The sequence below is a fragment of the Euleptes europaea genome, chromosome 2 (genome assembly GCF_029931775.1).
Source record: "Euleptes europaea isolate rEulEur1 chromosome 2, rEulEur1.hap1, whole genome shotgun sequence".
Classification (NCBI taxonomy): domain Eukaryota; kingdom Metazoa; phylum Chordata; class Lepidosauria; order Squamata; family Sphaerodactylidae; genus Euleptes; species Euleptes europaea.
Window position 1 is genome coordinate 124,422,135 of NC_079313.1, and position 16,753 is coordinate 124,438,887.

A 16,753-nucleotide genomic window follows, 5' to 3' on the forward strand; every position below is an offset into this window, starting at 1 on the left:
CGCGCTCCATGCTGATTTTTTAAATCCCACCTTTGAAATGACTCTTCATGGTCCCGATGCAAGAGGAGAAAGTCAAACAAATTCCACCACCCCCATTCGCCTGCTCCTTCATTCCTTTGTTTGCATAGCCATTAGCAATAGTCGTTTGCATAGCTAAGCTGAGGCTGGGATTCTGCATGCTTCCTTCAGTGAATGCTTTGATGCGGGGGCAGAGCAAATACAAAAGGTCGCCTTAAAGAGGCTCTTAAGAAATGGGAAGCAGGTATGCACCAGCATGAACTGTAAAGAAATTAAAAAAAATGTGTGGGGCACTTCAGCCTAGAATGCGCTGCTAATTACCAAGCATAAACAGCCTATATTGTCGAAGGCTTTCACAGTCAGAGTTCAATGGTTCTTGTAGGTTATCCAGGCTGTGTAACCGTGGTCTTGGTATTTTCTTTCCTGACGTTTCGCCAGCAGCTGTGGCAGGCATCTTCAGAGGAGTAACACTGAAGGACAGTGTCTCTCAGTGTCAAGTGTGTAGGAAGAGTAATATATAGTCAGAACTATATATCACTATATATACTATGTATACCCAACCCCCTAAGAACCAATAAACAGCCTATGTTTATGGAATGGTTTGCCATTGCCTTCCCCAGTGGTCTACACTTTACCCCCAGTAAGCTGGGCACTCAAATGTTGCGCCTGCATTTATAGCCAGGAATGCCAGCATCCATACGTGTTGTAAGTAGGGGTAACCAACTTGAAGGTGGGGCCTGGAGTTTTCCTGGTATTTGATCTGATCTCAGACTACAAGAATCAGAACATAAGAAAAGCCATACTGGATCAGACCCAGGCCCATCAAGTCCAGCAGTCTGTTCACACAGTGGCCAACCAGGTGCCTCTAGGAAGCCCCCAAACAAGCTGACTGCAGCAGCATTATCCTGCCTGTGTTCCCCATCACCTAATACAATAGGCATGCTCCTCTGATCCTGGAGAGAATAGGGATGCATCATAACTAGAATCAGGTTCCCTGGAACAATGTCCTAGGGTTTCATTGAAACTGTGCTCCCTCCCCAAATTTTGCTTCCTTAGGTATCGCTGCCACATTTCCAGGAATTTCCCAAGCTGTGTTTGCTGTCTAGAGTAAGAGCGGTTCTCCCAATAAAGATGTTGCCTACAATTTGCATGTGCATGTAGTTTTGGTGCATGGAAACGGGCCGCCTGATCTTCCAGGGTTCAGACAATGTGATTAGCATGTATACTGAGAAAAATGCACTCCTGTCTGATGTCTTAAAAGGGTTTATAAGTATTAAACGCCCTGACCTGGGTGGGCCAGGCTAGCCTGATCTCATCAGATCTCAGAAGCTAAGCAGGGTCAGCCCTGGTTAGTATTTGGATGGGAGACCATCAAGGAATACCAGGGTTGCTGTGCAGAGGAAGGCACTGGCAAACCACCTCTGTTAGTCTCTTGCCATGAAAACCCCTAAAAGGGGTCGCCATAAGTCGGCTGCGACTTGACGGCACTTTACACACAAGTATTACAAAAGGGGTCGCAATAAGTCAGCTGTGACTTGACAGCACTTTACACACACACACACACACTCTAAACCAGAAGTCCAGTGGCACCTTAAAGACTAACAACATTTATCCCAGTAGAAAAGAGCAAGAGTCCCGTAGCACATTAATGGCTGACAAAATTTCTGGCAGGGTATGAGCTTTCACGAGTCACAGCTGAAGAAGTGAGCTGTGGCTCACGAAAGCTCATACTCTGCCAGATATTTTGTCAGCCATTAAGGTGCTACTGGACTCTTGCTCTTTTCTACTGGGATAAGTGTTGTTAATCTGTAAGGTGCCACTGGACTCTTGTTAGTCTGTCTGTAGCAGTAGAAAAAAACATGGCTACCCATCGCAAACATTTATTCCAGCATGAGTTGAGTTCTGATTCACAAAAGCTCATACTTGAATAAATGTTATCCTTAAGGTGCCACTGGACGCTTGGTTTTAGTTTGCTACACTAGACTAACAAGTTTACTTCTCTGGACATAGGTCTTAGCAAAATGTAGTATTTTCTCACCCATAACTAGTTTAGCGTAACTAGTGAGTGATCTATGTATTTTGCCCGATTAGATCTGAACTTTACATAATTGCACTTCAGCTGGTACATCCTGTGTTCGGTGTCCCCTTGCCCCTGCTGCAAGGTTTATGTTTCCACACTCCTATGTACAACTGTCTAGTGAGGATCAACCCATTGCATCTGAAGAAGCGGGTGCTGGTCCATAAAAGTTCATATTGGAACACAGTTTTGTTTGTATTTTAAGGTGCCACATGTCTCTTCCCCCTCTCCCATGACTTTAGAATGCTTGAAAATGTGACATATTGTGACCCTTTCCTTAAAAAAAATGATAGTTGCTTTGTGTGCTTGTCTCTGCTATTCGCAGGTCCAATATGAGTTTGTTTGGAACAACATCAGGGTTTGGAACTGGAGGCACCAGCATGTTTGGCAGCACAGCTACAGATAACCACAACCCCATGAAGGTATTTAGTCATTGCTCACCTGGGAAGAAAAATCATCTCCCCTTTCGAGAGAGTACTGGGCATAAACATTTATATAATGTCTCCATGTTTAGACGATAACGTCAAGGAAATCCATGCCACTTAGTGTAATATATAAATCATCACATAGGATGGATTATAGTACAGGTGGCTTGATTTTATGCATTTCTTTCTGCTGGAAGTTTTGAGCTTCTGTCTTTGTCAGAATCGCAGTTTCAGTAGCCGTGCATATAAAATAGTTTGTCTTGTGTTTCAGGACATTGAAGTTACTTCTCCTCCTGATGACAGCATTGGTTCCTTGGCTTTCAGTCCACCAACGTTGCCGGGTAATTTCCTTATTGCAGGATCGTGGGCAAATGATGTAAGTAACAAATGAAAGTGGGTATTGAAGCCTGCCATGCTCTCATCTTGCTCAGTATGCGCCAAGTACAGGCAGATTCTTGTGGACAAAACGTGGTAACTGTTTCTCTTAAGTAGGTGATAATGAAGGTTGCTACCTCCCACCACCTCCGTTAGATGAACTGAGTTTGTACCATTGTACAAACAGGATAAGGAATGCAGACAGTTCTTAAACTTGCTTTTAATATTATGGTTTCTTGCTAATATAAAGAACTTATTAAAGATAGATGAGGCAAAAACTGTAGACAGGGAGAAAAATTTGAGTTGCAAACTAAAGGGAACCTAATTAGAACACAACTAAAGGGAACCTAATTAGAATGCTTCTATTCTCAACACACAGATTCTAACAATAATTAGAGGGGTCCATCAAAGTCAGTATTGTCTACTCAGACCGACGGCGGCTCTCCAGGGTCTCAGGCAGAGTTCTTTCACATCACCTACTTGCCTAGTCCCTTTAACTGGAGATGCCAGGGATTGAACCTGAGACCTTCTGCATGCCAAACAGATGCTCTACCACTGAGCCACAGCCCCTCCCCCATGGAAAGTCACGAATGCTAATCTGTGTCCATCCAATTAAATCGTGTAAGTTGGGAAACTGGGGAGAACCTGGGAAGAAAGCCCCTTTTTAGCACTGTGAGACTTTCTTCTGAGTAAGAATGCATGGAGTCAGGCCGCCCATCAGTTGTAACACAATCAAGAATCCTGCAGCATCTTGGAAACAGCATCTATTGCTGCATGACCTTCATAGGCCTGAGTTTACTTCATTACCAGTTTCTTTAATCTTGTATTTTGGGACACCTGATGCTATCTTGGTATACTTAAGAATAATGCTCGGTGAACCACCGTGGCTCAGTGAATGAGATTCAGCGCTCTAGCTGTTGGGTCATGGTGTTTCTCAGTATTTCAGTTAAAATTCCAGCTAGAGCAGGGATGCACCAAGAGGCCAGCGTTAACTCTGTTGCCTTTGTTCAAAACGAGTCCTCAGGTTTTTTTTTCAAACTAAAATGGTGCAAATGTTTGTGTACATTAAGTGGTGTATCAATGATTCAGACTTAAAACTTTTTTTCTTACATTTTAGGTCCGTTGTTGGGAAGTCCAGGATAATGGGCAGACTATTCCAAAGGCACAGCAGATGCACACAGGGCCTGTCTTAGATGTTTGTTGGAGTGACGTACGTCCCTTTATTTTATAAGACGTGTGTAATAAATATCTTGAATATACTGGGGGGGGGGCTGGGATTCAAAGCCATTGACATGAACTTTGGCTTTCTAGCAAGCATTATGTCTTTCTTTCTGTTGATGTTGTTTTAAACACATGTCCATTTAAAACCAGAAGCATACATTGCAAAGCAAGAAGGTTAAGCAACCTATCTCAATGTTGGTACCAGTCTGAGTGTAGATACACCCAGTAGCTGTATGATAGATTAAGTATTAGTTTATCTAGATTTGAGTCCTTAGAGACCAACAAGATTTTTGGGGTATGAGCTTTCGAGAGTCAAAGGTGTTCTTATCAGATGTTTCATATCTGACGAAGGAAGCTTTGGCTCTGGGAAGCTTATACCACAAAAATCTTGTTGGTTTCTGCTACTGGACTCGAATCTTGCTGTTCTACTGCAGACCAACACCGCTACCCTTTGGAACTATATCTGTTATTTGTATCAAGTGCGTTTGGTGTTTCTTACTTTACACTGTGAGTGTGTTTTATGCTACTACATTTGAGCTGGTGTAGTACTGGCTAAGGGCCAAATGAAATGTGCTGCAGAAGACCGGAGAGATCCCCCCCCCCCGCAAAACAGCTGGGGTTGGCAGAACAGAAGAAAAGTTGGTTTTTATATGTTGACTTTCTCTACCACTTAAGAGAGACTCAAACCAGCTCACAATCACCTTCCCCTCCCCATAAAAGACACCCTGTGAGGTAGGTGGGGCTGAGAGAGCTCTAACAGAGCTGTAACGTGCCCAAGGTCACCCAGCTGGCTTCGTGTGTAGGAGTGGGGAAACAAATCCAGTTCACCAGATTAGCCTCTGCAACTCATGTGGAGGAGTGGGGAATCAAACCAGGTTCTCCAGATTAGAGTCCACCGCTCCAAGCCACCGCTCTTAACCACTGCACCATCCTGGCTCTCAGGTCTGAGGACTATTGCCATGGGAAGAGACGTTTACTACGCACACACACCATGTTTGATCTAAATAATTTCTGTAGCTGCTGTTGTCCCAGCAAAGGAAAAACAGTCAAATTCACTGCCACAAGGCATGATGGCAGCTAGTTCAAATGGCTTTAAAAGGCATTCAGATAAACTGATGGAGGTTAGGTCTATAAATGGCTCTGAGTTCTGCGACCGTGTAGCACTAACCATGAAGATAGTTTCAGAGGGTAGCCATGTTTGTCTGCAGTAGAACAGCTAGAGTCAAGTCCAGTAGCATCTTAGAGACCAACATGATTTTTTGAGAGTCAACGCTCCCATGACTCTCAAAGTCTAAGACCCTCAACATTTTGTTGGTCTCTAAGGTGTTGCTGGACTTGAGTCTAGCTGTACCGCTAACTGTTATGATGGAGGACTACTGTATTCATGTTCTGTTTGTGGGTTTCTTAGGGCCGTCTGGTTGGCCACTGTGAGAAATAGGAGGCTGGACTAGATGGACATTTTCACCTGATCTACCAGAGGTGTTTGGAGCTATTCTTACACCTGTTTCCCCCCCTCTCTTTAGGATGGGAGTAAAGTGTTTACAGCCTCTTGTGATAAAACTGCCAAGATGTGGGACCTCAACAGTAACCAAGCAATACAAATTGCACAGGTATGATTTCCAAGCATAATTTTTTTTACTGAAGTGCTGTGTGGAGATATGTTTCAAAGAATTTTGTAAAGATGTCTAGAAATGAAATGTTTATTTTACAGCAATACTTCTGATAAAATATATTGGTCCTGATAAGTAATATAAAGAAAGGCATGTCTAGCTGTGTATATATCTTGAGCAGTGGGACTACTGTGGAAATACAGACCGTGTTGTGGCTGTCTGTGAATACGAAGCCTTTATTGGCATTAGTTATACAAACACCAGCATCTATATAAACATGATAAAAACAATTTAGGATTTGTGGCTGTCTCCCTAACGTTGAGTCTTAGAACTGTTGGTTCTGCTCATTTTATGCAGAAACTGAGTTTTCACTGCACTGATTAGCAAGGGGCTTTTGCAATCATGAACTCACCTGGGAGCAGTTTTTCTGTTTCATAAATTGTATTTAGTGGTGCTGAAGAAACTTTAAATTGGATGAAGCACAATTTGCAAGGTTTTTGGGGGTTCTGTTTTCCATCATGGGTGGTCAGCCTACCTGAAGCATGGGGAGGAGAGGCGAGACATACAGCTCAGTAGTTAGCTGCTAAAAAAAGCATTTGTCAAGCTATGGTGCATTGGGGCAGGAAGGAGGTTAGCCTGTCTTACTCCATAGGGTAGAGAAACCAGAGTATGTCTGGGCTCATCCTAAGTAGCATAAATAATAGGTGATTCCAAGTATCTTTTAAAACATTCTTTTTTTCATTTTACTATACTTATACAACAAAATACAATATTTAGATATTCTAAGTAAATCAGATGTAGTATAAATAAGATACATTTTCAAGTAATCGAACAGAACATCATTTACATGACTCCAATGTGTGTCTTATGTACTGTCAAGTCACCTATGACTTATGGACTGAAGGCCATGGCTTCCTTTATTGAGTCAATCCTTTTCTTGTTGGATCTTCCTCTTTTCCTAGCATGACTGTCTTTTCTAGTGACTCTTGTCTACTCATAATGTGACCAAAGTATGATAGTCTCCATTCAGTCATTTTGGCTTCTAGGGAGAGTTCAGATTGATTTGTCTTTTGGTGGTCCTTGGTATCTATAAAACTCTCCTTTAACACCACATTTCAAATGGATTTTCTTTCTGTCAGCTTTCTTCATTGTCCATTTTTTCACATCCATACGTGGTAATGGGGAATACTATAGTACATATTATCTTGACCTTGGTTTTCAGTGACACTTCTCTACACTAAAGGACCTTCATCAGTGTCCTTTCCAGTCTCAGTCTCCTGATTTCATGGTTGCAGTCTCCCTTTTGGTTGATGATTGACTCTGCTAACAAATAAATACATTACAAATAAATACATTACAACTTAAATATGAGAATAGTCTACTTTCCCCTTATATGTAACCAAAACCTTCCTTATTGTCAATGCATCTTTAAGTTCTCCTTATAAATTAAAAATTCATCACAGAGCTAGCTGTGCAGCAGTTGGTTCTTAACATTGCATTCAACAGCAGAACTAATGTAATGTTAGCCTATAATTACTCCTTTGATATTACTAAAAGGGTTTATCATTAAAACAATGCTACACAATTGTATAAATTTTCCTCCAAAACCTATAAAAGGTTGCCACTAATTTAAATACAAACAAAAATGGGGGGTTTTTTGCCTTCCTGTTCCCCAATTGTACCAATTACATCAATTTGAATAATTTTATCAACTGCCAGATTTTCATAATCCGGTTCTTGATATTCAATCCTTGGGAAGATTTCCAGTGGCTAGCAATTAATATGCTAATCACCTTTTAAAACATTCTTATCATTCAGCACGAAGCTCCTGTTAAGACTGTCCATTGGATTAAAGCACCAAATTATAACTGTGTCATGACTGGAAGCTGGGATAAAACACTAAAGGTAAGCTGTGTTAACGAGGATATTTGTATTCCAGGCAAGATTGTAAATATTTTCTGCATAGCCTCTGGTATAGTGTAGCAGCTTGAGTGTCGGGCCATGGCGTGGGTGACGCAGCTTCAAATCCCCACTCACCAAGAAAGCTGCTGTGGTGATCTTGGGCCAGTCATTCTCTCTCAGCCTAACATCACATGAACACAGGAAGATGCCTTATACTGAATCAGACCTTGGTCCAACAGACCAGGGTCTCAGGCAGGGGTCTTTCACATCACCTACTTGCCTAGTCCCTTTAACTGGAGATGCTGGGAATTGAGCCTGGGACCTTCTGCATGCCAAGCAGATGCTCTACCACTGAGCCACAGCCCCTCATAGGATTGTAGTGGGGGTAAGATGGAGAAGGGGAGAACCAATGGCCTTGAAGGGAAGGGTGAAATAAAAAGGTAATTTATATATAAAAGTAGGAGGGGGGTGGGCTGTAATTTATTTATACCATAGTTGTTGAGATGGTGAGGTATAACCTGGAAGTCACCAGTTCAAGCCACAGTTCAGCCTCTGTCTACCTACCCTGCCCCTTGCACTTCATTATGTGATATGATACATGATATAGAAATATGAAGGCTAAGTGTGGCACTTGTGAGTCGCTCATTGAATTTGTCTTTGAGTTGGCCTTTGAACCCAAATCTACCGTGTCCAATACGTGGTGTTTCAGGAGTTGATCTCCATTAAGCGATTCAAAGCCGCGTCGACACAGCTGCTTACGGGTGATTGTTGATGCTGGATTCACAGGGGGCAGTAATGTCATATTCAAATTCTTAACTTTTTTTTCTTTTTTAGTTCTGGGATACGCGATCACCAACTCCCATGATGACATTGCAGTTGCCTGAGCGGTGTTACTGTGCTGATGTGGTAAATAAGCTAGTTTTTGAGACCTTCAGATTTGGATTTGCTAGAAAATATGTGCTGCTATTTGCCATTAGTATAGCAATTTATTTTTTCCCTTTGTATTCGTTGTTGCCATCATAAAAAAGATATGTGCCATCCACATCTCTGAGCAAGAGGTTGCATAGTGAATTGCCTATGAGAATGAGGATTTCCCCTTTTCTTCGATGAAACAACTTCCGAATTAAAAACTTCCTAGAGTTGCCTTTTCAAATCAAATTCTTCTTTTTGTTGTGTTCTAACAATTAATTTTTGATTCAGGTGGTTATCGAAAATGCTCTTCTCACTGGATTTTTTTTTCCAGGTATACCCCATGGCTGTTGTGGCTACTGCAGAGAGGGGTTTGATAGTTTATCAGTTAGAGAATCAGCCGTCAGAATTTAGAAGAATAGAATCTCCGCTTAAACATCAGGTAATACCTGAATTTAAGAATTAATCTTGTTTGGTTTTGGAAACTGACGCTTCCTCCCCACCCCCCATGAGACAGGAAATTATGTCGGAAGTCATATGAATTATTTTTTAAAATCTCAACATATATTATTGACCTTTTTATATATTAGAAATATTTTAACACAATAGGCCGCATTCTAAAAGCTGTTTGCACCAGTAATTCTGCCAGAAAGCAGAGACAAATTGCAGTAACACATCAGATGTTGTCTTCCTTTTGACTTTAGAAGAAAATTCTATTTTATAGAAGAAAATTCTGTTTCATCACTACTCATAACTTAGAGCCCATTCCTTGAAGGGTGGGCTGGAGCTTTTTAGGATCCAGTGTGACCCCGCACCGGCATAGATGCCGCTTTATCGCGGAATAAAGTGGCACCTACGCCAGCACAGGGGCAAACACGCTGGGAGCTGCAGAGCTCTGCCAGCCCCTGCTGCCAGCGCAGCCACTTCGGGAACTAAATCCCGGAGAACGCCCGCACTGGTGTGGGGGAGGCATTCCTGGGGTGGAGCTGACGCTAGTCAGCCTCCTAACCCCTCTAGCCCCGGGAACGCCTCCTTGCACAGTGGCGTTGCTACGACACCTTTTTTTCTATTTTAAAAAATATTTTTTATTAACAACAAAAACAATACATGCAACCATACATACAGCATATCAAACCTTCTAAGAAGTGCTATATGTTAACTACTTTCTATAGCAGCCAGGATAATAAAAATACCCAGATTGGAAGACACTATTATATAAAACTCCCATGTCCCTTAGTTGGAATATTGTATACTACCTAATAGTTTTTGAGATTATTCCTACTTATTTTGCTACTCCTTAACATCTGGTCAGCAGTTTTCCTTTAGTAACCAACTATAACTCTAGCTGTATCTGAAGAAGTGAGCTGTGGCTCACGAAAGCTCATACCCTGCCAGAAAATATTTTTGTTAGTCTTTAAGGTGCTACTGGACTCCTGCTCTTTTCTAATTTGCGTGTTTCTTTTTTCTATTTTTTTAAAAACATATCTTTTTTGCCTTTGGGGCAGCTGGGAAGCCTCTGAGGAGGAGGCGTAGGTGCACCACTCCTGGTAGCCACAGAAATACCCCCCCCCCCCATTACAAAGCTGGTGTAAATCAGATGTTTTAGCTATCAGTCACATTTTTTCACCAAACTTCTCTGGTTCTTATAGTTGCAAATACTAGTGTGAGAGAGGTACTCCTACAATAATGTCTTTCCACCTGGTCCTTCTAGGTGACTGCTGAATGCTGATACTGTCCATGGAGACGTATATTTCAAATTAATTTTTCATTTACTTTTTTCTCCTTCAGCATCCAGGTAGCACTTTACGTTCAAGGAAACCCTGTAAAATTGATTATCAGATCTCAAACTCTGACACCCCCCCAGCTATAGTTTAATCTAAAAGCAGTAAATAAACTTTGTTCTCATAATCAGTAAATCTTCTGTGTGGCCTTATCGATTCAGTATCTTTCATACTGTGCAGTGCCTGTAGCAAATGGGTAGACTTCTGTACTGACCTGTCTAAAATGCAGTCTTTTTCATTTAGCATCGCTGTGTGGCGATTTTTAAAGACAAAGTGAACAAGCCAACTGGGTTTGCCCTTGGAAGCATTGAAGGAAGAGTAGCCATTCATTACATTAATCCGCCAAATCCGTAAGTGTCCTGAAATACGTGAGCTGCTTGTTTTTATCTTTTAGTAAGTGTGGACTTGCAAAAATACGTAATATATATACACGTGTGTGCATACAAAGTATATTGGCAATTCCTAATTGTGTCTGCAATTCGGTAATTAGACTAGAAATTGGGTTGTGCTCCCTACAATCAATTACATGGAAATATGCTATCAAGATGTGGTTAAAAATATTCTTGCTAGAACTCCCTAGTCAATTAGTATGTCTTATGAGACAAGACTCATTTTTATCATCAAGCCTTAATGCTTTTCATGGTAAATTGCGTGAGCTGGGATTTTCGACAGATGATTATTTATTATTCTGATTGCTTATTGAATACAATAAGCAAAGTTATTTTATTGAAAGATTGGTCTGGGCTGCAGACCAATCTTTGTATAGGAAGTGTTCTCTGTATTATGGGTATATTCCTGCTACTTGTTTTATGGTTGCCGACTATTTGATCGCTATGCAAAACCCTAAGTATAGACGTTTAATTTTATTAGCAAGATGCAATTTGCTTCCAACAGTTGAATATATTGGAAGACTTAAAGCCATTCCCTGGACAGAAAGAAAGGGTTCTTGTGCCTCTGGAGCAATAGAAACTGTCTCACAAGTATTGTTACATTGTCCCTTGTTTGTTTAAGGCAGGTATGATACATTGGGAGTTTTTGTTAATTCTGACGATCAGTGTATTCTAGTAATTATGTTACCTTGAAATTGTTGTTTTCTAATGATATGGACTGGTTGGAAGCTGTTGCTAAATTTATTGCGCATGGTTTTAAATAGTAGTAATATCCAGTGATTTATTGATTTGCTTTTGTTTTCCTTTTTTCCAAAACGCTACCAACTTGTTGTTGAAAGGATAGGAAATAAATAAATAAAAGTATGTAGTGTTGTAATATTGTGCAATATGAAGTGTAAAAATCTTACATTCTTTTTTTTTTCCAGTGCCAAAGACAACTTCACCTTCAAGTGTCACCGTTCAAATGGCACAAACACGTCTGCACCTCAGGATATCTATGCTGTAAGTGTCTTCCAGCGCTGGCAGCTGTGTGCACAGATTAGTGAAGAAAACTGACATCTGTAATCGAAACAGGGCCAGCCACAGAGCAGGCCCAGGATATTTATGAATTGGAAATGTGACCGTTTCCATGCTGTTGACAGGAACTGTAGGTGTCTCTCCGTATAAATAGCCAGCTCCCAATGTTCATTCTTTATGATTAGCCTGTTTTAATAGATGGGGCCTACAGAGCTTTGCATGTAGAGGTCAGCTTGGGTCTCAGTTCTGTGGGACTAAACAAGCTCCTAGGAAACTGTTGGCAGTGTCTAAAACTCACTAGGATCCCTGGACCAGATCTGACTGCTTCCTGAGTGTATTTTGAGGGCATGTCTCTTTAAGTGGAGAACGAGTGACTTCCAAGCAGTCTTGTGGGGACAAGTTGACAGCACTGCAGTTGGGGACAATATTGTGTGGGTACAACACGCCCAGTGGCACAGGCCTGTGTGCCCCTGCCACCCCTCCTAGCCCCGTGCCACAGCAGAGGGGAAACAGAAGGCACCTCCAAGAGCTGTGGACAGAAAGCTCGTTACCCAATGCATAGTTAAATTGGGGAACTCTCTGCCCCAGGATGTGGTGATGGCTGCCTTGGAAGGCATTAAGAGCAGAGTACCAGAGGAGCATGCCAAATATATTAGGTGCTGTGGAACACAGGCAGGACGGTGCTGCTGCAGTCGTCTTGTTTGTGGGCTTCCCAGAGGCACCTGGTTGGCCACTGTGTGAACAGACTGCTGGGCTTGATGGGCCTTGGTCTGATCCAGCATGGCTTTTCTTATGTTCTTAAAGGCTGTCTGTCTGATGGGCTCTTCCCCCTGCTGAAAAAGGAACCAGGTTTAGGAAGAGAAAGGGACTTCTGGTAGGGGGTGGGGAGCAGCTGTTCCTTTCCCTGGGGTTGGAGGCCCTGGTTGCTTTGCCAGAGCTGCACCTGAAGAATGGGCCTAACCCCGGTCCATGCTTTGCCTGTGTCAGTGGCCTCAGTAGTGGAGCGCTGGAGATGGGCAAGAACAACAACTCTGCCCCCCTCCCTTTTCTCCTGTTTGACTGTTTCAGTCATAGAGCTAGTGGTGTTGCCAGGCCTACTTTTTTTACTGGAGAACTAAGGTATTTCGGAGGAGGAAGGACTGCAATCCTCCATCCCAGTTTTTTTCCTCTGCTAGTTCTCTTGCCTGTCAGTTTTGACAAGAGTGTAAACTTAATTTAGCTCCTTCTTAAATGTTGAGAAACTTACAAATGTTCATCTGCATTGTGTATGGTAACTGCATATGCACTGTGCCACTGCTTGTTTAATGTGTTACTTTAAAGGTAAACGGAATTGCTTTTCATCCCGTCCATGGCACTCTCGCGACTGTCGGCTCTGACGGTAGATTCAGCTTTTGGGATAAAGATGCGCGTACCAAGCTAAAAACCTCAGAACAGCTGGACCAGGCAATCTCTGCCTGCTGCTTCAACCACAATGGCAACATTTTTGCATACGCTTCCAGTTACGACTGGTCGAAGGTAAGCTGGCCATGGCTAAAATGTAAAGAGCAGCTTTGGAGAAATTCAGCATTGCTAGCAGGCTGAAGTGCCCTGCAGAGGCCATTCTCTCACCTCTCCATGCACCTGCCAGAGGGCTTTTTAAAAGTTTTTTTTTTAAATCAGGAATTACTACACTACTATAGAGTTATCACATAACAGTCTAGTTCTAAGATCTACTACATCCCAGCTTTCATTTTGTTGCAAAAACAAGTCTCTGGTCCTTTTTATTGCAGAGTTAGTGGTGGGTGGGAATGCCGGCTGCATCTTTTCCTTTAACTCCACAACAAAAAGGGCTAGCACCAGGAGTGTCAAATTCATTTGTTACAAGGGCCGGATATGACATAAATGTCTCTTGGTTGGGCTGGGCTATACTTTGCCAGCCCAGATCGAGAGTGGGGTGGCTGCCTCGTCTGGCCTGCTGGCCAGATAAAAGCTCTCAAGGGGCCGGATGCAGCCCACGGGCCTTATGTTTGACACCCCTGGGCTAGACGCTTTTAACAACAATGAAAATAGGAACTAGTTGATCATGGCAGTAGATCGTCATAGTATCTATCAATTCCTATTTCTTTAAGCCCTCTGATGAGGGTGGTGGTTGGGGGCAATGGTGGCCATGGGGTGCTGAAGCAAGGAAAGTTGGGGGCGGGGAGACTGTAGCGTGAATGCCACATTGCTGCCGTGAGTGCCTGCATTCACAGCAGCGGTGGGAATCACACAGAGGGTTTTGTCTGCGTGGAAGCAACTGCAGCTTAATGAAATAGATATAGAAGGGTGATTGAAAGGCAGCATAAGAATGTGGGCCTGCACAGTCTCCTGTAGTGATATCACTGTGAACATTGATAGGATTGAGTTGTCCAGAATGAGGTAACTTGTCTGAGGTAGAGTTGTCAGGGACAGATATCATCAAGGAGGAATAATGGGTAGACAGTTACTAGTTTGGCCATTTAGGGTGGAACTGTTCTTTACAAAAATCACAGGGCTGCTGTTGACCACAGCAGCTATGTGTTGAGTCCCCCTCCATCAGTTTCCCCACTGTCAGCCGCCATTGAGAAGGGTTGAAGAAATTCACCGCATATAATAGTGAGTATTCAGTGGCAATAGTGAGTATTCAGTTATTGATTGTGTGCAGAGAGCTAACTGGACACTAGGTTGCCACTTCTGGTTTTCTTGTATCGGACAGTCAGTACCCTTGCTTGGTTTTAACGGGCTGCTTCTGTTAGACTTGCTCAGCTTGGGCTGGGACACATAAAGATAAGAAATCTTTAGAAGTCGTTTCCTTCCTTGGCTTCTGCCAATAACTTCACACCTCTTCATGGAACTGTTTTGAACCAGTTGTGGGTTTACTCTGTCTTTTGGCCAGCTAATACTTCTTAACAGAGGGCTAAACTTACTGCGTTGATAAATCAAAAGGAGAATGAGGCGTTTGTGGGAGAATGGGAGGCATGGAAATTATATTGTGAAAGTGAAATAAATATAGGGGAATGTAAAGGTTATACATTGATCTAATCCAGTAGATGAAGTTAACTGTATTATAATGGAATTTTTATTTTTTAAACTAGATGAAAGTTTATTTGGATTACTATAATAAAAAAATATTGTATAAATGAAAGTAATGAAAGAAGGTTAAAATATAGTAATCTAAAAATACAAGAGGTTGGATTAGAAACTGTAATACAAAAGGGAGTAACGATCTTCAATACCGGATGGAGGAGGGTGGAGGGAGAGTCACAAAATGTTATTTACAATTAATAGAAGGATGATTTTATTGTAACAAGATGTATTTGGAAAAAATAAAAAAATTATATAAAAAAATACTTTCTAACAGAGTGCCTTCTAGTGCTTCAGGACAGGTACTATAGTACAGAAGCGGACTATCTCTATCTCCCTTTTGTTCTCACGTGAAAAATTTTAAGGCAGTGAACAAACTTCGCATATGCTGATAGGAGCCACTAGAGTTTCCAGCATGTTCATGAATGCCCGGTAATTACACAGCTGCATAGGGTTGAACATCAGAAAGGTTCTGTGACTTGATAAACATTCATTTGCAAAGCTTAACCTGTTAGCTCTCTGCCAATGATGTTGCCTTGGGCTGCCTTTGCAGGGACACGAGTTCTATAACCCGCAGAAGAAGAACTATATTTTTCTGCGCAACGCCGCTGAAGAGTTGAAACCTAGAAACAAGAAGTAGTGAGTATCATTCAGACCGTCCTTTTTAGCACTGCCTTTTTGCCATGTGCCACCGTTTGGTCTCCTTCTTGGCTGCCTGTTTTGGATTGGTAAATGGCCGCTCAGCGGGGACTCTGTGACTGATAACCAAGCACATTCTTAAAGGCTGGGAAATGATCTTTTGAGTGACTTCGTTGTATGCTGCACAGCGCTGCCTGACCTGGGCGTGACAGCCCTGCATCAGACCGAGAAGCACTGCTTGCATCCTGAGTTAACTGCTTGTCAATAAAATATATATTTTACAAATACTTCAGGGGAGAATCGTGCATTGCAGTCATTGTGGGCAGACTGTTTTTTCCTTGCTTGATAACTCCACCAGGGAAGATGGGTAGATACTTGAAGGGGGCACTGTTTGTTTTCACAGAAATAAGTTTTATTTTTACTTACCGGCCCCCTAGACAAAAGCAATGTGTACTTAAATTTTATTTCTTATCTTTTATATTTTACACAGTGTTTTCACTTGTGCAGGTGTACTGGGGCAAAGGTCCCAGATAGAGACCAAGTAGGCATTTATAATGATGCATTCCAACAGAATGTTTCAGTTCTGGTTTTTCTGCATCCCCTTTAACTTGGAATGCCAAGGGGCGTAGCTTTGAGACGTGGATGAACTTCTAGGGGCGTAGGACATTCTCTGCATCCCTGTCTCGGCAGTGGCAGTGTCCTTCGAACTGTTCCACGATTCCAACCTGGGGGATTCGGTGTCAGCGCAGACCGGCCTTCTGAGTCTGCTGTTCATTTCCTCAGGCCCTACTATATGGGCCACTGAGCATGCAATGCAAACGCTGCTGGCTCTGCCTGTGGGACTGAGGCAATGACCAGTGCATCAGCTTCAAGAATGTTTTATGTGAATGTGCCACGTAATGCAACTATTATGGTGACTCCTTTCATGCCCAGTACATGCAGCAGTTTTCAGAGGTGTCCCACATAGAGCCTTTTTTTCCCTAGCGCTGCTACACCAGTTTCAGCATCTTAAGATAGGCGAACGTTATCAGATGACCAGTGTAGTAGAAATTGTGTGGAGGTTTTTATAATGTTCTTCTAGGACAGGTTTGTTTTTCATTAGAAATGCCAAAAGATTGTCTTTAAAAACGGGTGCCTATTTGTGTTCATAGGGAGTGGAAGGAAAAGTGAGGAGGGCCAGAATTTGTATGCTGAGATGCTTCTTGCTGTCCAAAATCTCTGTAAAACCCATATGTTGTACAAGCGGCTACAAATGAAATAAAACCATTTTTAAAATGCTTTTGCATGTAAAAAGTTGTCAATATGTTTA

At 42.2% G+C, this 16,753-nt stretch overlaps 1 protein-coding gene across 1 annotated transcript; it reads left to right on the top strand.

Annotated features, from left to right (window-relative positions):
- Positions 1-2,418: 2,418 nt before the first annotated feature.
- Positions 2,419-15,706, top strand: RAE1 (ribonucleic acid export 1). Its single transcript, XM_056844262.1, has 11 exons — positions 2,419-2,517; positions 2,792-2,896; positions 4,013-4,105; positions 5,640-5,726; positions 7,545-7,631; positions 8,463-8,534; positions 8,872-8,979; positions 10,562-10,668; positions 11,634-11,709; positions 13,045-13,239; positions 15,359-15,706. Exons 1-11 carry the CDS (start codon positions 2,428-2,430, stop codon positions 15,443-15,445), a joined length of 1,107 nt encoding a protein of 368 aa, XP_056700240.1. The 5' UTR covers positions 2,419-2,427; the 3' UTR covers positions 15,446-15,706.
- The last annotated feature ends 1,047 nt before the right edge of the window (positions 15,707-16,753 follow it).

Bases quoted from the DNA above. Each gene is read 5' to 3' on its own strand.
- RAE1 (XM_056844262.1), top strand. From the start codon at position 2,428: ATGAGTTTGTTTGGAACAACATCAGGGTTTGGAACTGGAGGCACCAGC. The intron at 2,897-4,012 runs GTAAGTAACAAA...CTTACATTTTAG, and splicing joins CAGGATCGTGGGCAAATGAT to GTCCGTTGTTGGGAAGTCCA. The intron at 11,710-13,044 runs GTAAGTGTCTTC...GTTACTTTAAAG, and splicing joins CACCTCAGGATATCTATGCT to GTAAACGGAATTGCTTTTCA.